Source organism: Mauremys mutica, chromosome 3, assembly GCF_020497125.1.
Source record: "Mauremys mutica isolate MM-2020 ecotype Southern chromosome 3, ASM2049712v1, whole genome shotgun sequence".
Lineage (NCBI taxonomy): Eukaryota > Metazoa > Chordata > Testudines > Geoemydidae > Mauremys > Mauremys mutica.
The window spans coordinates 48,337,694-48,361,927 of record NC_059074.1 but is presented as its reverse complement, the minus strand read 5'-3'; the positions used below and the strand labels follow the sequence as shown (position 1 = coordinate 48,361,927).

Below are 24,234 nucleotides of genomic sequence, written 5' to 3'. Positions count from 1 at the left end.
GACTTTTAGTAAAAATATCTGTGACAAAATGGGGACCTGCAGAGTCCCCACACCGCCTGTGGCTGATGGGCAGCTGTGGGGGCCCCTGCTAGCAGCTCCAGGGCCCCCACCACCTGTGGGGGCTCAGAGCTCCAGGTTCTCCCCCCGTCCCACAGTGGCCAGGAGCTGCTCGGCTTGGAGCCCCGTTCCCCTCACGGCAGCCGGGAGCTTCCAGCGGTGGTGGTACCCTGCAGATCCTGGCCACTGGCGGTGGAACTCTGCATCTCCCAGCCACCATGCGCTGAAGTCATGAAAATCTCTGGAAGTCACGGGTTCCGTGACTTCTGTGATCTCCGTGACACAAACATAGCCTTAATCATAATTCACAGCCACACATAGAACTCCTTCTCAGGGTTGGGAAGTTACAAATATACATATTAAAGAACTTTAAACTGATACCTATAAGAAATAATGTCAACGTAAAAACAACGTGGGCGTGGTTTAGCCTTTTCCCAGTAGCAACCTTTCTGACTTCCCACCCCAAATGACTCTACTTGAGACAGGGCAGCACTCACCACCCCCCTACTCTGCCTCCCTCTGCATCCCATTCCATGCAGCCCCTAAATCTGCTTCTTGCACCTCTCCATTCACCTTTCTCAGTTTCTTCTTATAGTCCCTTTATCCTACCTGGCCTCCTGAACCATACTATGGCAGCCATTTGGTCTGCTGGCATGACTACAACCTCACCAAAACCAGCATGAGGTGGTAGCCAACTTTATTAAGGGAAGCCTCACTTCTACATGCAGATAGACTATAGGGAAACGATGGCCATTGTGCTGGCTTCAGTTCAGTCCCTTTGACAGTAATAGGAGATAGTGACTGTTTAAATAAGGGAGAATTTGTGAACTGGCAGTCTTTCATCATGTTGTCTTGAAGTAGGTTTTAAAAAAAACAAAAACCCAAGTTGCCAGAGTTGTGATAAAATCATGAGAGTTGGCAGTCCTGCTACTGTCTGCTACAATAGGCTCCTCTTTCCTGCCAAGTGAGGGAATGTTGGTGTGGCTACTATGTCAGCAGGTGCATTTGCATCTACTGCTACTGCATCTGTGGTGGGGTGTGTATGGTATGTTACCAACTTGCACAATAGTTTGCTTAACACTTTGTCTAAAAAAGATCTTTGTCAAAGCAAAGCAAAGTATGCAGGACTTTCCTGAAACTAGGGTACCAAAATATTGATTGTGTACTGAAGGGCAATGACCCTCTTTTTTTCCTTCTGAATCTGTAGATCCTTCCCAGTATTAATTGTAAGCTACATTTGCTAGTTATAGAGCACCAATTGTTGTTTGATGGGCTAAAGGAAACAGCTATATTTTGGGGAATCTGGGAAGAGTAATATTTTAGAAAATCAATACAAATAATTCTCTTTGGATAAAAATCATGCATCCTACATCATATATTTTGAGAAAGTGAGCTCAAATATTGATTGAAAGAACTATCCTTTCTGTAGGGGCTTGGAAGTCAACTCAGTCTTTAAATCATCTTAGTCTGGATTGTACTGAATCAGAAACTGCCAAAGTATCTCAAAGCTCCACATTTTGGATGTATTTAAAACAATGAATGCACTGTTCTTGCTGTAAACATGTTTTCTCCTGTGAGCATGAATGTGCTAATTTCCTTGTTTTTAACTCCCCTGTCCACTTCTCCACTCTCCTCTCCCCCCCCCCCCAAAAGGAAAACAGTGTAAGAAAGTTTAAGGGCCTAATCCAGCTCCATTGAAGACAGTGGGAGTCCTTTCATTGATTTCACTAGGGACTGAAGTTCCTAAATTCTTAAAGAAGGGTTACTACCATTTCCACTCCCCCAACCATCACAAGCCCTTTTGATCAGTTGATCATTGTTTTTCAATAAGGATAAGACACAGAAATAAAAACTTAGGCTTTGTAGTATCCTGTTGTTTAAACCAACATTGCAAAATCCCATTCATCCATTTGGCTGGGGTGAGTAACGTTTGTTTGTTTGTTTTGTATTTTTGCTTGCAGGCAAGTACACAGTTTCAGTATCATCATCATCATCATCAAAGTAAACAATTCGTACATTTTATGCTGAGCTACTCAAACGTGATGCTTGGCTTGTCTAAAGCCTCCCTGAATCACCATTTTCCTTCTTACATCTACTAATAAATACTAAGGGCCCAATCCAAGCCCAACACTACTGAGTGTAGACAAAGTGGTCTCTTATTCTAATGCAAATGATTATGTGGAACAGTAGTTTAACTTTCCACTTTTATATTTACTAGAAACAAATCTGAAACTTAGAACTTTTTAGATTTTAGTAGAAGGAGTCACTTTAAACATTTGTTACTTGGAATCATATCAGGAGACGTTAGTTAACTTGGATCTATGCCGAGTGTCGGATTTAGTCCTATTGATTAGCTGTTTTGTTTTCCTTGGATCAATCCATGAAGGGAAAACACTGTGAAATATCAAATTCCTTGATAAAGAGAGAAATAACAGCATGGGCTTTTCATACACTGGCTGAATCATGGTTTCCAGGGAGACCTCAAATTTGCTTGTTGCAGCCAGAATCTTGAACTGGCAACTGTGACAGGTTACATAACTTGCCCATCCTATACTGTATATTGTTTTCCCAAGCATTCATGCATATCATCCAGGATCTCAAATGCTGTGGTAAGGCTGCCTCCCCTTCAGTCTTTAATAACTAATTACCAGCGTCACCTGGCACAATATCATCTTGAAGTGGGGACAGATCCAACAAACTGTGTGAGGTGCCAGAATAAACTGGATTTAAAAATGCAGGCATTCTGTGACTCTTCAAACGTTGGAGCCTGAACACAAACTTCCTCTGTTGTAGACTAGAGGAGTCTGTGGGTTTGTTAGCCTTTACTGAATGGTATCAAAAATAATCTGTCAGTCCATCCTTTCCAAGTCATTACTTTTAATATCAGAGATTTTTGTGTACATGTTAGTGTATTTTAACGGCTTAGATTTTTCTTTGATGTTTGACATTGGATGAGCCAGTTATATGGTTTCTCATTGAAAACCAATCTCTGTTCATTTGCTATTTTCAGACCCATCTTTACATAACTAATTCTTAGTGCTTAAGAGCCTGTTGGCATTAAGCCTTCTTTTTCTGCCTTCTCACCGACATTTGATCATGACTTTTTTTTTTTTAATATTATGTTGCAGTTCTATCGATCCAGGTTTTAAACTTGTCACACAGCGTTAGTTTTCATTCATATAACATGCATGTATTATACTTTGGGAGTAGTGAAAGCTATAATTAATTTTACAAAAACATTTCCAGTAAAATTCCATATTTTCTTAACTATCTGCAAATTGTCATTTTGGGATGAAAATTTCTGTAGTAAGTCTTGACCAATAATTAAATGTTGTTTTTGATGTTTCAGCCAGCCATTTTTTAGTTCATTGAGATTGCAAAGAATACTTGTAAGTAGGTCATGGCTACAGCACAGATGACTGAAATGTGAAATGTTGCATGTGAAATAGTCCGTAATGTGGACTAGTGCCTTTATTTTAATTTTTTCTCTTCCAAATTTAGTAAAGTTATGAGTGATGCATGCTCACTTTAAACCTAAAAGTTTCAACCAAGCTTAATGAAGACCTACCTCTTTTTGTGACCACCCACATGGAGCTGGGGCAACTGCACATTCACTCTTTTCTGTGGCAGGCACAGGGTCCGCTGCTATCAGATTGCTGGTGGCAGGTCTGTCCTTAACATTTTTAGGTAGGAGTGCAAACCAGTTTTTGCGCGCACACAGGGCGGTGCACCACTAGGCGGACTAGGCAGCTGCCTAGGGCGCCAAGTGGTTGGGGGTGCCAAAAAGCGGTGCCCCCCCAATTTTTTTTTTTAAACAGTGGAGCACAAGGCTGCTTCTGCTCCTCACCTCTGGTCTCCAGAGAGGCTCGTGGCCAGTCTCTCCCCCCGGGGGAGCAGCTGATTGTGGAGTGGGGAAGGGGAGGGTCTAGCGCTAGCAGCTGCGCCTTCTTCCTCGCGCTGCAGGCTGAGGCGGGCTCCCTGCCGCTCCCAGGGCTCTCGGCGGCGGTGGCAGGCTTGGGTGCGGGGGTGGGGCTGGCTGCCTGTGCCGCCGCTGAGAGCCCTGGGGGCAGCGGGGAGCCCGGCTCGGCCAGTGGTGCGGGGAAGAAGGCGCAGCTGCGCTCTGCTCTTTGGGGAGAAGTATGACTCTTTGGGTGTCTACTCCGCCTGCAAGGTACCTATGTGGGCCACGGGGAGCCGCACGGGCCCGCCGAGCACCGGGGGGTGGGCAGGTCAAGTCCCTTGCCTGGGGAATGGTGTATGTGGGAGCAACCCGGGCACCCCTCCCCTAGCCAGCGCCACCCCCTTCAACACCCACCGACCAGCTACCTTCTCCCCTGCATACCCCCTGCCCCAGCAACCCACCCTGTCCTGCCACTTTTGCCTCTGGGAAACCTCTACCCGGCAACCCCCCGAGCCAGCCACTGTCACCTTCACTCCTGCATCAACCTCGGGACCCCTCCTCCTCCTGCCATCTCCCTCCTGCCCACTCTTCCCTTGTGCAAACCCCTCCCTGCCACCTTCGCACCCCTGCAACAACTCCGGGCACAGACACCCCCCCTGCCTGCCTGCCAGCCCCTTGCAACAACCCCCTCCTGCCCACTTCTCACTTTTGCCACTCCCTCCCTGCCACTGCACCCCCTGCAGCGAGCCCCGTTTGCCTATGTGCAATCTCTTCCCTACCACTACAACCCCACCCCCTCCACCTCTTGGCCACCTCTTTGCAGCCCGTCCCCCGTCCCCCCCCCCGCACTTTGTGAACATTTGGGCCCTGGGGGGAACTTGGCCGTAGGAAGGTGGGGGCTGGACATCACGGGAGGGTGCAAGGTGGAAGTTTCGCCTAGGGCGCAAAATATCCTTGCACCGGCCCTGTGCACACACGCACACCACATACCCCACAATTGAATACATTCCACCTTCTTGCACCACTATACACATGACCAGCCTGAGGAAGATGTTAAGGTATATCCCCTCAAAAAGGCGTGTGTGTGTGTGTGTGTAAATGTAATTTAATCGCTCATTTTGTCTTTTCTGCTGGCACTCATATTATCTGAACACCTTCCATGTAAAATCAATAGCAAAATAGTCCCTACAGGATTTCACACAATCTCTGGCACTTCTCTCATTTTGGGGTAAAAACTTGGAGTTTGTTTTGGCTTTTTCTTGAATCTTATTAATTTCCTCTTTTTGTTGTTAGTTGGGTTTTATTGGATAGAAGGGGTCTGCCAAGTGTCTCACTCTTGTGACATGTCTGCAGCACCTGGTCAGGTTGGTCTACATCTCAGGTGTATTCACACATATCCAGATTAGCTGTGGGCATGCAGAACGTATTAGCAGTTAGTTGTTCTTCCAGTCCACTGGTGGCCACTGTGGTATCTGGACAGCTAGGAGCAGTCTCTCTGTTTAGTGTCTTGGTGCTTCTGTGATGGATTGAGCTAGTAAGGAGTAGCTGTTTGAAGGTAGCACAAGGAGACAGGCCCATTGCTGATCCTAGTTGGCCCCTCTCAGCTGCATTAGGATTCCCTCCATCAGAACCCCTCTGCTATACTAGCCACTATCTACTCTAGCATCTCCAGACACCCAATCACTCCACTACCCAGCTGCCCCAAGCTCCCACCTAACCCACCATCACTCCTTAGCTATTCCCAAGTACCCACACAGTTACCCCAGGCACCCAAGCACTCACCCTCAGGCCACTCCACCACCTCCCTTGCACACACCATCACCCCATACCAGAGGGAAGTTGCAGGAACAAACTGGTGGAAAATCTATTCTATATAGATTCTTATATGGTGCAGGATAAATTTGGGGGCACGTTAGAGAGCTTATTCCTTCACTCTCCCACTTCCCTGGTCCTTCTCGCATGAACAGAGAGCAATAAGGTGCAAACAATTCAGTGTTTATTGGGGTGAACTTCCAGCAACTATAAATCCAAGTTCCTTTTTCCTTATTTTCGAATCCCAACTTACTTCCTATTTGTCTCTAATTTTATATAGTAATATTTTTAGCTATACCTTAACCAATCATTTTACTGAAATCTATCTAAGAAATCCTAACATATATTGTAACATAATTCTCTAACCCAGGAGTAGGCAACCTATGGTATGCGTGCTGAAGACGGCACGTGAGCTGATTTTCAGTGGCACTCATACTGCCCGGGTCCTGGCCACCGCTCCGGGAGGCTCTGCATTTTAATTTAATTTTAAATGAAACTTCTTTAACATGTTAAAAACCTTATTTTCTTTACATATAACAATAGTTTAGTTATATATTATAGACTTATAGAAAGAGATCTTCTAAAAATATTAAAATGTATTACTGGCACACGAAACCTTAAATTAGAGTGAATAAATGAAAACTCGGCACACTACTTCTGAAAGGTTGCTGACCCCTGCTCTAACCAATTTATATCCCACTACCCTAATTAACTTACACCTAGCAAAATTATACAGCAGACAGAAACAATTAGAGAACCAGACAGATTAACAATAGGAAAAAGGGGGCCATAAAAATAAAATATACAGAAATGAGAGTTTCACAACCACAGCTATTGAGAAGTGATTTCTTGTCAGACAGGATGATATCAAACTAAGTTTTCTTTAACCATCTTTATCTGATGGTGATAGACACTATCAGGACAGGATTGTATTCCTAACAGCTCAATACCACCTTATTTCAATGTGACTAGTTTGAAATGTGAGGATATGACCATACGCTTCTCAGCTTATGGCTGCCTCTGCTGCTTAGCCAAAGGCCTTAGCTTAAGAACAGGGCCTCAGACTGTCACAGTGAAAGAAGTATCAGAGGGGTAGCCGTGTTAGTCTGGATCTGTAAAAGCAGCAAAGAATCCTGTGGCACCTTATAGACTAACAGACGTTTTGGAGCATGAGCTTTCGTGGGTGAATGCATCTGACGAAGTGGGTATTCATCCATGAAAGCTATTGCTCCAAAACGTCTGTTAGTCTATAAGGTGCCACAGGATTCTTTGCTGCTTTTACAGTGAAAGAAGGCCCTTACACAGATTCTTTCTTTTTATACCTCTATAACTAGCTAAATGATAAACATATACCTAAATTCTTAACGTATAGGCCTTTATGGGCAGGCCTGCATATCTATATCCTAACACACAATAGGTAGCAATGGGGATTGAAGAGGATTGTGTGTGTGTGTGGGCAAAATAAAGTAAACCAAACCAAATCTTGGCCTCTCAACAAAAACTTGCTCCTATGACAAACATCGGTGCTTCTCAAAACTTGAATGCTCTGCTTTCCCCGTAGCAATCCATACATATTGGCATATATGAATTTGTTTTCTAGATTCTCTTCACAAGCTCATGCTCCAAAACGTCTGTTAGTCTATAAGGTGCCACAGGATTCTTTGCTGCTTTAGCAAGAAATTAGTTCCCTAAATTAACATGAGTCCTAAGTGAGGGTTTTCTGGGGCAAAAAGGTGGCTCTGTATGGAGGGAGACTATAAACAGTCACTGAAACACGTGTATCAAAATCTTCTAAAAATTCTGCCTTTGGGAACAGGAAAAAATTTTCAGGCAAAAACCCAACCAACTCAACATTGGTGGGGAGACCCTCAGTGGGAGATACTCTGCGAGAGTCATTTTCACCCGCTTTGTGGCCCCCTGGTACTCACAGAGTGGGGTAAAGTGGCTATAGTATAACTGAGAATTGGGACCCAAATCTGGCAAATCATTTTTAATAACTAATACACCTGAGAAGACAGTATACTACTCACTGACCATTAATTTGTGAAGAGAAAAAGAAGCTAAATATGTTTAGATTATTCTCTTCTACTTTTTACAGAGCTCTATTCCTTTGGTACAATTAGAGCAAAATGGGCCTGACCACTGCATGAATCCATGACGACAGGGAAGGAGTGTTGGGGGGTCATAAAATGAACTATGTGTTCCTTTGCATCCCAGTGTAGTGACTGGGCATAGTTTCAGTCCCTCTATTTCCCCCAAAGCAGGGATTCCTCTCTCCTAACATACCTGGGAACACGATTCAATGCAAAGGGAATGGGAAGAAGTAGAAAGGAAGTGGGGGTAAGAATCTGACTCCTCCTACTAGTCAACAGAGCTTGCTGGGCATAGAGATAGGAGCGATTGTGCACATAGTAAGGGATAGTGCAGTAGACATGCTCCTTGTATAAAGTTCTAGGCACTTAGATGCAGTGAGCACTACCAGTAATTATTAATATTGTTCATATCCGCAATCTCAGTGAGAGGCCTAGAATTCAGTGTTTATAGTGGCCTCTCCTGGTTGGCACTACAAAGTTAGGTTGACATAAGCCACCTTGTGTCAACATAGTTGTGCTTGTGTCTGTATTCAGATTTGTTCCCTGCCAATGAAAGGGCCCCTTTACAGTGACAGAGTAACATCACCTCCCTGAATGATGTTATGTCATGGTTGATGTACTGTGATTGACACAGTGCAAGTGGAGAGACTGTGTGACTCAGGTCGACCCTAGCAGTCCTCCAGCAGCTGTCCCACAATGACCAACACTGACTGCTTTGGTCACAATTGTGAACTCGACTGCCCAGGGGTCATGGAGACCAGAACCCCCCCACACACACACTTTAAAAACCTTGCATATTTTTGAAATACTTAGTACTTACACAGGGATGTCCCTTGAAATCTCCTCAAAGATCTCAATAAAACTTTCATGGAGGTACTCTGTAATCCTCTCCTGAAGGTTTCTCAGGATGACAGTTTTATTTTGTCATACCATGCTAGGACACTTCCCATGCCAGTCCATGATATTCCCACAGTACTTTTGTTGGTAAATTATAGTCCATTAATCCAGCCCATACTTCTTTAAGGTGGATAAAAAGCTGGCTAGATCGTCAAGCTCAACAGGTAGTGATCAATGGCTCCATGTCTAGTTGGCAGCCGGTATCAAGCGGAGTGCTCCAAGGGTCGGTCCTGAGGCCGGTTTTGTTTAATATCTTCATTAGTGATCTGGAGGATGGCATGGACTGCACCCTCAGCAAGTTTGCAGATGACTCTAAATTGGGAGGAGTGGTAGATATGCTGGAGGGTGGGGATAGGGTCCAGAGTGACCTAGACAAATTAGAGGACTGGGCCAAAAGAAATCTGATGAGGTTCAACAAGGACAAGTGCAGAATCCTGCACTTAGGACAGAAGAATCCTATGCACTGCTACAGGCTGGGGACCAACTGGCTAAGCGGCAGTTCTGCAGAAAAGAACCTGGGGATTAGAGTGGACAAGAAGCTGGATATGAGTCAGCAGTGTGCCCTTGTTGCCAAGAAGGCTAACGACATATTGGACTGCATTAGTAGGAGCATTGCCAGCAGATCAAGGGAAGTGATTATTCTTCTCTATTTGGCACTCGTGAGGCCTCATCTGGAGTACTGTGTCCGGTTTTGGGCCCTACACTACAAGAAGAATGTGGAAAAATTGGAAAGAGTCCAGCGGAGAGCAAGAAAAATGATTAGGGGGCTGGAGCATACAGAGGACTTATGAGGAGAGGCTGAGGGAACTGGGATTGTTTAGTCTGCAGAAGAGAAGAATGAGGGGGGATTTGATAGCCTCTTTCAACTACCTGAAAGGGGGTTCCAAAGAGGATGGATCTAGACTATTCTCAATGGTAGCAGATGACAGAACAAGTGGTGATAGTCTCAAGTCGCTGGATATTAGGAAACACTTTTTCACTAGGAGGGTGGTGGAGCACTGGAATGGGTTACCTAGGGAGGTGGTGGAATTGCCTTCCTTAGATGTTTTTAAGGTCAGGCTTGACAAAGCCCTGGCTGGGATGATTTAGTTGGGGATTGGTCCTGCTTTGAGCAGGGGGTTGGACTAGATGACCTCCTGAGTTCCCTTCCAACCCTGATATTCTGTGATGACTTCAGCAGGCACCATTGCAGTAAGCAAGCAGACTAGTGGCAAATGGGCCTGGGTGACTTTGGCACGCCAGCAGCAGCTGTGCTCTCTGCCTTTGTTACTCTAGGAGCAGGATATCAGCTAAAATCACGACAGTCTATGGAAAATAGTGCCAGTACTCAGTGCCATTGCCCTGTAGTCATACCCATGGAAGTAGCGTCAAATTATGTTGTTTCATGCAGCTGAACAATTCCCTATTAGTTTCTCCCTGCTCACCCCTTGGGTGGGCCATACTCACCATGGCTGGAACTGGAGATCAGTACTGTGCAGAGTTGCTCCAGAGCTGAAGTGTCAATAACCATGTTTTGCCCGGAACTTCTGGAGAGCAAGGGAAGGGAGTTCTGGAACTTACTGTTTCGCTTCTGTTGTGAATGTAAATACAGTGACATATGTTATCTTTATCTGCAACTGCTGCCATTGTGGCATTGAGGGGCTTGCCCCTCACACCCGCAGACTGTCTGGCCATGATAAGGAGGAGAAAGAAGAGGAGTCAGCAGGGCCAGACTCTGCAAGCCAGTGTTGCATCAGGCTGTGAACAGAGGGCAAGGAGGGTGAATATTTCAGACACTATGGAGAAGGAAAGGGTAGACAGGAGAGAGCCCAGCGGGAAAAGGGGAGAGAGATGCACCAGGACATGATGGGCCCTGGCACCCAACGTCCCTCCCAGCGCTCCAGGGCTGGGGGTGCTAGCCTCGGGTGGGGCCCGGCAACTCTGGCCCCCATATGGGTTATGGATGGTATTATGGAATGGAAGAAGCTGCACGATGGGAACTTGACCCCTTTCTCCCAGGCATCCCTCTGTAACTTGTTTCTGCCCCACCAGGTACATTGCCAAAATTCCCCAAAATACAGTGTGCTGGATGATGGTGAATTGCACACTGGGATACCTACCCAGGGTGCACCGCACTGTATTGACACACTCACTCTTAGTGAGTACATGCAGCACCGATACAAGGAACCAAGTACACACAAACAGAGAATATACTAACTGGGGCTGGATTATGCCAATGTAACTTTCTTCGACCAAAGTTTGTAGTGTAGACATGATTTGAAGTAGTAATGAGGTATTTTGGCCGGTCTTTTCAGGAAACTTACACTTATATTGCCTGTACTGTATCTTTTATGTAGATGATAAAGAGAATTTTGGTATCTAGTGCTGTTGGTTGGCACCTATCATGACCACTAAAAATTCAATTCCATATTATTATTTTCTTTAAATTTAAAATAAATGTAGTGACTGTGTAATTCCTGGAATCTGCCTGATGGGGAAGCCACTTAAGTTTTGGGTAATTTCTTTTGAATTTTGGTTTCTGGTAACAAATCCAATTTGGAGTATTGAAAAGCTTTTTAGCTTTAGACTTATAAATGAGATTTTTAAGTCCCCTGATTTCTTCTATCTTACAGGAACCAGATGTTCTTTTTGAGAGTTGTAAAGGAAATACAGAGGAAAAATTGTATTTGGAAAAATAGCTTTGTTGCGAGAATATACTTTTATTCACCAAACCAAAATACATTTAGACCTACTATTAAAGCCTTTTTGTTACCGGACAAATCTGATTTAAAATTAGTCTTCCTTTGCCCACTATTTTGTTGACTGTCTTAAAAAACTCTTTTATGTTGGAAAAGTATGGTTTTCGTTTACAGAAGCCCTTCCCCTGTTTTATTGTGATTTATCTAGGTATTCAGTAATTTTAGAAGTAATTTTACCTAGTATTGCAGTAAGGCTCATTTATCTGTAATTCCCACAATCCCATCTAGTGACATTTCATAAAGCACTAGTCCCAATGTTCAGGGTGGGGTGGGACCCACGCCAGCCCTCACTGGGAGCGGGGAGAGAGTGCCACCCAGCCGTGCTCTGCCCCCAGCTCTGTCCCAGCCCCAGTCCCAGCTTGCGCCCTGGCCATGGACCCGCTCCTGGCCCCGGCGGCGGTTCTGCTCCCAGCTGCAGACACAGCCACAGCCCTGGCTTTTGGCCCCAGCTGCAGCTCTGCTCCTGGCCACGACTCCAGCCACAGCTCTGGCTGTGGCCCATGGCTCTGCTTCTGTCCCAGGCTCCTGACCATGGCTCTGGCCCTGCCCCCAACTGCGAGTGCTGAGGGGTGTGTGTGGGATGGACAGTTTCTGTTATGGGTGGGGGGGCGTGACAGAAAAAGTTTGGGGAATCATAAAGAGTAAAGATTTTTACCATATAGTGCTGTAACATCCTGTACATGGGACTACACTGTAAGGCCATTTGAAAGCTGAAGCATAATGTAATGTCCACTTATGTAGTTTCCTATTGTTTGCATATTATGTCCATGCTCAGTGATGCTCACTGGCCATCTATTAGCTTTCAGATGGAATTTAAGGTGTTGGTGTTAAGCAGTTGAGCCACGAGTGGTTTATGAACTGGTTCTTTTTCTCCCTGTAACATACTGTTGCAATTGTGCTGAGCAGAGACATTGAGCTGGTGTTCTCTCAGTTTAAACAGGCTAGTGCTTCTATATGAATGTACTTTCTGAATTTTTTTGACATTTTAATTTGCTCCCATCTTCTCCTTTGTGGTTTGAAATAATTATTTTCCAAAAGCCATCTTTTTGCAGGGTTTTTAGGAAGCGGACAGTTTTAGGATAGTGTAATTACTATCCTGAGTGGTTTATAGGTGTACTGTGTTAATTTTTTACTTGTATTTTATGAATTGCTGATTTTAATTTTTATAAGTGCAAAGGAAGCACAAATTCTAAAGAAACAAAAATATTTTCTTTAGCCATTTCATTCTTAAGGTCCTCCATCTCCAGAACCCATGGATGAATACTATCTAGTTATTATGACTTCTTCCAATATTAAAATTATTAGTGTAGTTCACCTCCTCTTTTTATGCCTCCATCTCTGACAGTGACTTAAATTTAGTACTATAAAGACTGTGGGAAAGACTGATGCAGAGAAGTCATATCTCTTCTCTGCAATATATTTATCCTCCTTAATAAACAAACCCTTAAGAGAATCAGCAGGATGTGCACATACCTAAAGTGAGTATTCAATAGTCTTTCTCCTTGCTTATCCCAGCCCCTCTCAGTTGCTTGTCACCTTCCTTTGTTCTTTCTTGTGTAAAGTTTAGATTTTGTCATCTTTGGGATGGTTTTCTGTAACGATCCCAACTCACATTTGAGTGCAATGAAATAATAATAATTGCTCCCTTTTACACACTGAAGGCCTAGTGCCATCATTCTGATATTCTCACAATTGATTTTTCTGATATTTTCAAATAATGTATTTCTAGAGTTTTTTGTCTCTTTGCTTATTTGCTATTCAAATTCCCTCTTAAATCTTCTGTTTCTTTTGGTATCACTTGGCCTTAGTTTTCACTTCTTGAAGGATAGCTTTTAATCTTGCCAAGATGACATTTTGGCATGGTGATTCTAAGGTTATGTATCTCAAAACATCAGGTCTGGGAATCCCAGACTGGGATTAACAGGGTTCCAATGGTATAAATTTTGTTTCTGGTCCTTTTAGCTTTCTAGATTATTGAATCTTAAATTCACAGTGTTTTGATTCCCTTTCAGCTTTTGTTTTTTTACACACAGTTAATGGTTTTAAATGGCCTCTATTTCAAATTGCTAGAAATTATCACTTAAATCTGTTTGAAATAAGACTGGCATCCCGGCATTCAAATGGAATCAAACAATAATCTTTAGTTTGAGCAGTACATGTGATATCAGCAGATAAAGTAAGGTAAGAATTGAAGTGGGAGTGGGGAGAGGCAAGATGGTAGTCAGAAAGGATTATTTAAATTTAAAATCAGCAGTGTTATTATTTGCCAGAGCTAGAAATTCTCTGGTCTTCCAGTACAAAAGAGGGTAAGTAAACTTTTCTACTACTAGATCAGTTTGAGAGAAAATTCCTATCCTAGCATACCTAACAAATGCAAACGTAATAGGCAATATATATTAATGCATACAGACTTTTTTATTCACGTATAACAGGTATGCTGTCTTTTGTTCCTTAAGTTCTGTTTGTACTTTGTAAGTAAATGTAGTAAAAAATAATAATTTAAAGAACACCAGAGTTCTTGAGTTGGTTCCTCGACAGTCTGATTATAGAATTCTTTGGGACTATGGCAGTAATGGTGGGGGCAGAGGGCAAAGTAACTTGTGTTCATAATAAAGTGTGCACAAACACTGTTGGGAAGGAACGTTCTGTGTTGTACAGCATCTACCAGAATATGTCCTGGTCCCTGATTGGAGCTCCTACATTCTACCACAATACAAATAGTAAATAAATAAAACATGTTGCAGAAAAGTAGGTTTATTTGAAAAAGAAGATGGTAGTGTCACCTTGTCTTATTGACTTACGTACACCATAATAATTTGAAAGAGGTAAAATAAAATAGGTTTCTTGTAAGTGTTAACATTGCCTCTTCTTTGCTTCTTATAAGTTAACTAGCATTTTTGGAAACTGATGTTTCTTTTGTGCTTTGTTTTTAAGTCCCTAGTATTTAGCCTCAGCTCAGGTCAGAAGTCAGATTTCACAGAGGTTGTGTATGGAGGAAATTAAAAAAAAAAAAAGTTGGACTGAGATGAATGCCTTGTAAGTAATAGAAAATGCAAGAAGCTGACTTAGAAGCCAAACTACAGCAACATACTCCTTTTGGCTCACATGCTACAGTAAGAAAAATTCCCCAAAATAATGGAAAAATTCTGTGTTTGACTGGGGAACTTGTTCAAGTTGCACGTCTGTCATTTAGTACATACCTATCATGAATCCACAGAGAATAAACTTGAATCTGAAATTCTTACCTTTCCAATCATGTTTCCCTTGTCCCTAAATCTCAGTAAAACTCTCCGTTCTCCCATCACCAACCTAATAAAAAGTTTGCGTCTGGTATGTTGGTATTTGTGGGACCAAGGCTCTATTAAACTGTTACAGAATGTAGATTCTACTGATTCTCTTCTGGATGCCTAGTACATTATGGCACATTAGTAGCATTCTTTTCATTGTACTCCTTTGGCTACCTTTGGTAAAGGAAATGATTATTTGTTTCCATTTACCTGCTCATTGTGGCACTTCTCATGTATCAAAACAAAATGCTGAATGCCTGTATCTAGAGTGGGTGTTCTGTAGTACTTAGAAGTTTCACCACATCTAATTGATTTCTAATTATTACCAGGGTGGGAGATGCTGTCCATACATATAGGAAGACCCTTTTTTTGCACTGAAATGATTACAATCAAAGGAGACAAGGAACATACGAACGATGAGGGAGAAGGACACTATACATATATGTACAGGTGTTATATATTTAAATAAAGTACATTGAAATTTTCTTTTGTTATTAAAGAAATATATTTCATTTACATCCAGTGGCGCCTCCACCTATGTATTATTTGTAGGCCCATTTAATGTGTGAATCATTGAACACATGGGACTTGACTAGGGATTTGAAGGAGGATATGTTAGTGACCCTGCAGGTCACCTCAGGGAGACGATTCCATGTTTATGGCAAAAAGGTGCAAAGATGTTTTTTAGACAAATTAACAAGTGGATGGTCAAGACCAACATGGTTGACAGAGGAGAAGGATGCGGGGCGGAGGGCAATGTCTGAATTAGTCTGGTCTTATTCTGTAAAGTTCTAAGTTCAATGGGAGTTAAGGGTGTTTAGCATCTGTTTAATTATTGGTTTTCTTGCTGAAGAGATTAAAAAAAGTTGTCTGAGCAGCTACTAGACAGAGGACTATGTTTTATATCAAAACCAAGGAATTCAGTGGATATTGCCACTGTCATACACACAAGAGATGCTGACAACGTATTAAGCAGAAAAAAACAGCCTGCAGATTTATTAAAAATGTTCACACAGATAAGTAAGTGAGGATCAAATTCTGGTCTGCATTACATTTGTGCAACCACACTTGACCAAATTCACTTGCTTGTGCCAACAGTGCATTTTCCCCACTGACTTGAAGTTTGCATTTTGTAACTGAGAACAGAATATGACCATTAAAGATATGCTTGTGTTCTAGAAGATGAAAATACACAAATTAAAGATGTGAAGTAATTGTCTCCTCTGTGTCTTGAAATTAGTTTAAAATTAATTAAGAGTAAAGTATTATATTCCAAAGTAGCCCTATTTCATTTTTATTTATTAGAGTCCTATTTTAATACCTAACAGGCATAGAATTAAGCAAGGAGTATAGTTAAAATAAAATTTATTATGTAAACAAAGAGGTGCAAATCAGGGGTTGGCGCAAACAGCAGATGGGAGAGAATATCCAGAGTAAAAACTGGAATGGAGAAAAGACAATATGAAATTTGTCATGGCATGTTGCATCTGCTAATATTGGTGGAAGCAATTTACTGATAACTTGCAGTAATGCATGGCATTGTGCTCATCTTATTCCCCCTCTAATGCACAGCTCTACTGTAACACATTTGGGACAAGATTCTGGGTACGTCTACACTACCTGCCAGGGTAGTGATCGATCTATCGGGGATCGATTTATCACATGTAGTGTAGCTACGATAAATCGATCCCTGATCGCTCTCCTGTCGACTGCTGAACTCCAGCTCGGCGAGAGGTGAAAGCAAAGTTGATGGGGGAGCGGTGGCTATCAATCCCATGCCGTGAGGATGTGAAGTAAGTGATTCTAAGTTGATCTAAGGCCTGGTCTACACTAAGGGGGGGTTCAAACTAAGGTACGCAAGTTCAGCTACGCGAATAGCGTAGCTGAACTCGAACTACCTTAGTTCGAACTACTTACCCGTCCTGACGGCGTGGGATCGAAGTCCGCGGCTCCCGTTCGCGGTGGTGGAGTTCCGGAGTCGACGGGAGCGCGTTCGGAGTTCAATATATCGCGTCTAGATGAGACGCGATATATCGAACTCCGAGAAGTCGATCGCTACCCGCCGACCCGGGCGGGTAGTATGGACGTACCCTAAGATACGTTGACTTCAGCTATGCTATTCTCGTAGCTGAAGTTGCATATCTTAGATCGACCCCCCCCCAGTGTAGACCAGGCCTCAGTGACAGGAGATTAAATCTGCAGTAATGCCACTGAAATCAGGGGTCTCACTCCCAGGTCTGCACCACAGTCTTTGAGATCAGAATCTGACCCTCTTTCTTTGAGTTTCATAATACTATATGAAATAGTGTAAATCACATAAACCAACATTATTTTGGACAGGAAAAATGCAATTCCAATAGCTAGGTATGGTGAAGGGGACTACAATCATGCAAATACCCATATTGTGCTCTGTGGCTCAGGCACTTTGTCCCCTCTTCAGAGGAATGAAGCAGCTGTGCATTCCAAGTAAATTATATTTCATGGATTAATTTCAAATTTGTGACTTTTGGACATAATGTACTTGTTACTTTTATATAATACCCTATAGCAAATGATAGTTGTTTCAGAGAATACCTAGGAGATGCTTATTATTCTAGACTAAGGGTCAAATCTTTCTCACATTACTTACATGGGTAGTACACCTGAAGTTATGGAACATAGTCAGTAGGACTATTCAGGAGAACAAGGTGCCAATTTTATGCACAATTGGCAAAGCATAACTGTTCAGTTGTATTTTCATTTGATAGAACTGTAATATATTTTCTTTTTTTACAGTTTAATTTAGGACTCAAAATTTTGGAAATAAAATATACATGGCACAGAACTTAAAGGTTCTTCAGACAATTTTAATTCTGCTACTTCAGGATTACAACTCGGCTGAAGATGGTGAAATAAGAGCAAGTAAGAGATATTTATTTAATTTTTATTTACCTGTCCTGGCTAGTTGAAAACAAGTGTAGCGTATTCAGAGGACTGGATTATGATATCTGTATCCAGGTCCACATATAGTACTTACTAGGGTGAAATGTCAATGGTGAATTGAGGAAGGTGAAGAGCATATTTGGATACAGACTGGCTAACCTAGTGAGGCGGGCTTTAAACTAGGTTCGAAGGGGGCAAGTGACAAAGCCCACAGGTAAGTCAAGAACACGGAGACGTATGAGAAAGTCTGGAATTTGTGGGGAGCATGGGCTGTTAGAGAAGGGATAAAGGAGAGACAAGACAGAACTGGGGGCGGGGGGAATCAAATGAGTATCTTAGATGTCTGTATACTAATGCAAGAAGTACGGGGAATAAGCAGGAAGAACTCCAAATGCTAGGAAATAAACACAACTGGGACATAGCTGGCATCACAGAGACCTGGTAGGATAATACACGACTGGAATATTTGGTATAGAAGAGTACAGCTTTCTCGGGAAGGACTGGCAGGGCAAAAAAAGGGAGGAGGTGTTGCCTTATATATTAAAAATGTATACATTTGGACTGAGACTGAGATGGAAATAGAAGACACACTTGTTGAAAGTCTCTGGATAAGGATAAAAGGGGTACAAACAAGGGTAATGTCATGGTAGGGGTCTACTACAGACCAGCTAACCAGGTAGAAGATGTGGATGAGGCTTTTTTTAAACAGCTAACAAAATCATCCAAAGCACAGGACTTGGTGATGTCTGGGTAGTTGAAGTCCCCCATCATCTGTTGGGAAAATAACAAGAGCATGGCACAGATTATTCAATAAGGTCTTGGAATGTATTGGAGACAATTTATTTCAGAAGGTGGAGAAAGCTACCAGGGGAGAGGTTGTGCAGGTGCCTGGAGTAGATGGGAACTAGAGTAGATGACCTCTCGAGGTCCCTTCTAGTTCTATGATTCTATGAATTGTCACTGATGAAAGGTTCCTGATGTAGCCATAATATTTTACATTTCCTGCAGGAAAGGAATGTCTCTATTTTTAAAAAGTGGGAACTGATTTTTATTTAATGGAAAATTCCTAAGGGGCAAGTCGAACTCTAATAAGGCTCCAAGACCATGACCACTCTTTATTAGATGCATATGGCTTGCTTATTCCAAAATTGTCCTTTGTACTGCCTCTCCTCCAGAAGTCATGTGATTCAGATAGCTGTTTGTATAGCAACAATAAGACAGTAATATTGAAACCTATGCAGCTGTCATTATGCAATTGCATTATACTTTGTAATAAAAATAGTGCACCTTCTAACTACTATGCCCATAAACGCATGTTCCACTCTTCTGTTATTGAGCTCAAGTGATTCAATGACATCTCCTTAAAACATAATGGGCTACCAGTGCCATTCAACAGAGTTAAATGCTCTATAATTGTTATTGTAGATGCATGGTAGCAGTGTCAGATAAATTTTACAGTGGGTTTGTGATCAGAAAATGATTCAGGAAAAATACCTTGCTGCTGAAATTAGCTGTTCACTGGCTGTGTGTGTTTTGTGTCAGATCAGCTTTTTTTTCTTACTGCTGTTATCATTGAGGACAAATACAAGTATGGAAGAGAAAGCTGCATTCTTTTCTATCTCAGGCATCAAATGCAGTTGCCAGCTGAAGTTCTAATTCCAGACTTTTTATTGTTGATTATGGCTGGTGATAATGTGCACAATGGAGCACAGTTTGATTTTTTCAGGTGCCATGTCAAGTCTGTAGGTCTGACTGAAAATATCTTGTCTTCGGATAAATTTAGTAGATTTTTTGATATGGCAATTATAAATGAAGAATTTACAAAATATTTGACCAGCTGACTACAATATAACCAATCACTGATAAATGAAAAAAGGATTGCTTGCAGTAGAGAAGATGCCCATAAAAGTATTGCTTTGATTTTTTGTTTTTAGGTTGCAGAACTGCTCCAGCGGATTTAGTTTTCATCTTAGATGGCTCCTACAGTGTTGGCCCAGAAAACTTTGAAATTATCAAAAGATGGCTCGTCAATATTACAAGAAATTTTGACATAGGGCCAAAGTTTATTCAAGTTGGAGTAGTCCAGTACAGTGATTACCCTATACTTGAAATCCCACTAGGAACTTATGATTCCACTGAAAATCTAATCAGAGAAATGGAATCCATACAATATTTAGGTGGAAATACGAGAACAGGAAGAGCTATTCAGTTTTCGATTGACCACCTTTTTGCTAAATCCTCAAGATTTCTAACTAAAATAGCTGTTGTTCTCACTGATGGCAAGTCCCAAGATGAAGTCAAAGATGCAGCAGCAGAAGCAAGAAAAAACAAAATCACTTTGTTTGCTATTGGTGTTGGCTCAGAAATTGAGGAGGATGAACTTAGAGCTATTGCCAACAAGCCCTCATCAACTTACGTATTTTACGTTGAAGATTATATTGCAATATCCAGAATAAGAGAAGTAATAAAGCAGAAACTCTGTGAAGGTAAACCTTAATATATCTTTGGAACATAGATAGTCTTAAAATCTTGTGATATGTACTGCTGTGTGCATATTGTAGTATTTCAGTGGTGTCCTTTCGGTAAGTATATAGCTCAGGCACTAATGAATAATAACAAGTTTTGTTAGCTATTGTATGAGCGTCTCCTGATTTTGATGGAGTATTATTTTTTTCTATTAAAAAAGGAAGCATTTTTGAGGAGTGATATGTTGTATATTTTCATCTCAGTGTGTGTTTGTTTTTATATGAAAATCTTCCCTTTGCTTTACCAGAATTTGCAAACACAAATCACTCAAGCTCTTTGCATTAGTGCTGAAAATATTGAGGTTAATTTTAATGCGTGTTGAGTTAAACTTTCAGGGATGAAAAAGAAAAGTGTTAATACTAGTTCTCTATTTCCAGTTGCATTTGGTTTAAGTCCGTAACACTGTTTATCACCTCTTCTTAACAAATGGGAAGAGAGGTTCAAATTAATAATAGGAGTGCTTCTGCTAGCATGTGCTGAGAAGCCCAGGAGAGATTTAAAGGCTTTTGTTACAATTCCAGTGGATTTTGCCAAAATATTCTGCATAATTTTTAAACAGCATTTTTTGTAGAAGAATTAGCCAAAAATAACACTTTAAAGTGACTTTTTAAACTTCAAATGTTAGAAAAATAACAGCTAATTGAATTTTTTATAACAACTTCATGAAACACTGACATTCCTCTAAAAGGTTAGCATAATGCTTCCAAAATCCATCAGACAGAAGGACTTTGTTATACTTTGTTTAAAATGAATGTAGCATGCGTCAGCAGCATGTTTGTTGTGTTTGTTATACTATTAAGAGTTGATGTAAGACATACTTCAGTGGTACAATGTTTCTGCATTTAGCAAGAGTAAAATAAAAATATTTTCCTTTTGTTTTTATCTTGAAGTATAGACTTCATTGAAAAAAATGTGATAATTGTTTGTTTATATTGAGGTACAATCGTTATTCTCTTCATACATAAATGAAAATCACAATCATCCAATGTACTGTAGTTGATATACTGTAACTTAAATTAGGGGAAGCCAATCTAAAAAATGACTAAAGTCCGCTTAAACATAGAGATTCTTTAATAAAAAATTGATACAGGGAGAAGCTTCCCAGAGTAAAGACTTGTAGATTATTTTTATTACATACAATTTCCCAAGGTAGACCTATGGTCTATCAACTCAGGTATCTTATGAAGGATACCACTGCCTAAATCTGATTCTTCAGAAGAGGGTCAACCTTCCCCATAAACAATCTGGCCAGTTGTGCAGTGGTGTATATACAGGACTCCCTTCCTGAACCCTGGGTTAATCAATGACTGTCCTGAAATATGTGATTTAGTTACCTGCTTTAGAATATGTGTTACTAATGGCCATAAAATTATCCAGCGCCTTTTAAAAAAACTAGTTGCTGTATTTCTCTCTCTCAACTCCCATGGCATCAAATTCTATATGCTAACTACACATTGCATCTGACTACCTTCACCATCCCTGTTGTGGGCAAATGACTCCATGTACATTATGGGGGCAGGATCCCTCAGTCCCCACATTTGGAAGGAGCCACAAGACTCTTTGCCTAATGGACATCTTTCTTCTATCTATGTCCTGTACCAGAACTATTATCCAGGGATGAATCCTTCTCTCTTTATTTCTATAACACACACACACACACACACACACACACACACGTACTAGTATCAATAGACAATTAGGGGATCTCATTCTCATGAATCCGATCATTGGGAAGGGACCAGTCTCAGCCATCTATGCCCTGACTAAACCAGCAATGAGCTATGCATCTACCCTCTTGAAATAGGAAGCAGCTTCTGTAGCTGGATGTCTGGGGTGCCCATGTGTAGTAATGGCTGAGATAGTCTATCCCTAATAAAAAGCTTTACAGAAATGGAGCTATAATAATGTTTTACATGTCTGTACTGCCTTTCATCTGAGGAGCTCAAACTGTATTAGTGACAGTGGGTATGTCTTCCACACTAGGTATGTGTACGTTGCAGCTGGAAGCAAGCTTCCCAGCCAGGATAGACAGGCTGGTGCTAGCAGGGCTCAAGCTAGTTTGGTAAAAATAGCACTGTGGTTGTTGTGGCTCCAGTGGAGACTCGGGCTAGCCACCTGAATTCAAACCCAGAGGGTCAGGTGGGCTTGAGAGCCCAAGCTGCCACCCAAGCCACAATGTTGACACTGCTATTTTTAGCATGCTAGCTTGAGCCCTGCTAGCACAAGTCTGTCTACCTGGGCTGGGAGTCTCACTCACAATTGTGGTGTGGACATACCCCTTGTTCCTGCCGCGATATCCATCAGGTCCCCAGGAGAACAAGTTGTGCACAGCAGCTCTTTCCATCCACAAACTCACAGAGATCCAAAAGTTTAGTGCTGTGTGGAGAGGATTTGGAGGCCACCTGGCAAAGAGGGGAACATGTGACTGAGGTTCTGCTTCCAGGCCCTTGTATTTTGGGGCTTTTCTACTCAATTTTTCATTCATTCATCTCCTCTGAATCCTGTAGCATGGAGAAATATTTGACCCAAAGAGTTTGTGTTTCTTCCATAGTCTTGTTTTGGTATTGAAACAAAGAAGTTGAGAACTTCATACTTTAGCCTAAAATCTTTCAGTTTGTCGAACAGATGCAGTATCAAATAGCAGTTTTAGTGTTTTCAGAATTGATTGCTGTCAACTATTCTATCTATTGCTTTATAGAATCTGTTTGTCCAACAAGAATTCCAGTGGCAGCTCGAGATGAAAAAGGATTTGATATTCTTCTAGGATTAGGTGTGAAGAAAAAGGTTAAAAAGAGAATTCAAATCCCATCTTCTAATGCAAAAGCTTATGAAATAACATCAAACATCGACTTGTCAGAATTTACAAGGTACTTCATTGTAGAAAGTTATACAGTTTGGGATAAAAATGTGGTTTATTAAAATGTATGGGATTTGTTTCAGAATTTCCCATTTAGAATGTATGTTTTTTTCCCCCAGGAATGTGTTTCCAGAAGGTCTTCCTCCATCATATGTGTTCGTCTCCACTCAGAGGTTTAAGGTCAGAAAGACATGGGATTTGTGGAGAATTCTAAGCCTGGACGGGAGGCCGCAAATAACAGTTACTGTAAATGGGGAAGATAAAACATTATCCTTTACTACAACAAGCTTAGTAAATGGAACTCAGGTTGTCACTTTCACTGCACCTCGTGTAAAGGTAATTTATATTTACAGTTGATCTTGTATTGGAATATTCATGAGAATACAGGTTTATTTCCTTGGGTCTTTACCTTTGTTAAGATATACTAGCTCCTGAATTTGTAAATATTTGAAAATAGCTGGATGATGCCTCATACTACATGCTGGTGTTAGTTGAAAAGTTATTTTCTATTTATTACAAAGATACCATCTCTGTCACTTGTAATAGTAAATGTATTTTAATAAAAATAATCTAGTTTTATACATGGATTTTGCGACTGTGTGTGTAGAGCAATGGTTTTCAACCTTTTTTCATTTGTGGGCCCCTTTGGAAATCTTAGATATAAACTCCAGATCCCCAGGGATCTGCAGACCATAGGTTGAAAACCACAGTTTTATGGTAGCAACAACCTTTTGTGGACCCCTTTGACATTGTTCGTAGACCCACAGGAGTCCATGGACCACAGGATCAAAACCACCGTGGTAGAGGTTTCAAATTCATTAATTATTTTCCATTTATTTATTTTATTTTTTTATTAAAATAATTGTTTTCTAGTAGATTAGTTAGAAACTTGTAAATTTCAGTGCAACCTGGTTTATCCAATTCTGTGTCCAATGAAAATGTCCTCATCTGTTTTTTTTTAATTTGAATAATAGACAATCTGCACTAAATTTATTAGAACCCTCCAAGGACTTTGGAGTCCCAGAAACATTTTACATAAACAAAGTTGTACTTTACTGGTATCTAAAATATTGGATTGGATATGAATGCTCATAAGAATAAATATGAAATAGTCTCTGCAGATCTTCTCAGACTCTCCAGAGAG

General features: G+C 41.4%; 1 protein-coding gene across 2 annotated transcripts in view; it reads left to right on the top strand.

Moving 5' to 3' along the window:
• Positions 1–24,234, top strand: part of COL21A1 (collagen type XXI alpha 1 chain) — a 209,249-nt gene that overhangs the window by 27,415 nt on the left and 157,600 nt on the right. For both annotated transcript variants that reach the window (XM_045008463.1, XR_006577691.1), the window contains exons 2-5: positions 17,561–17,686; positions 19,642–20,193; positions 22,932–23,100; positions 23,210–23,426. In XM_045008463.1, coding sequence (XP_044864398.1) covers positions 17,599–17,686; positions 19,642–20,193; positions 22,932–23,100; positions 23,210–23,426 — 1,026 coding nt within the window. In that variant the 5' untranslated portion in view covers positions 17,561–17,598. The remainder of the gene's footprint in view (positions 1–17,560; positions 17,687–19,641; positions 20,194–22,931; positions 23,101–23,209; positions 23,427–24,234) is intronic.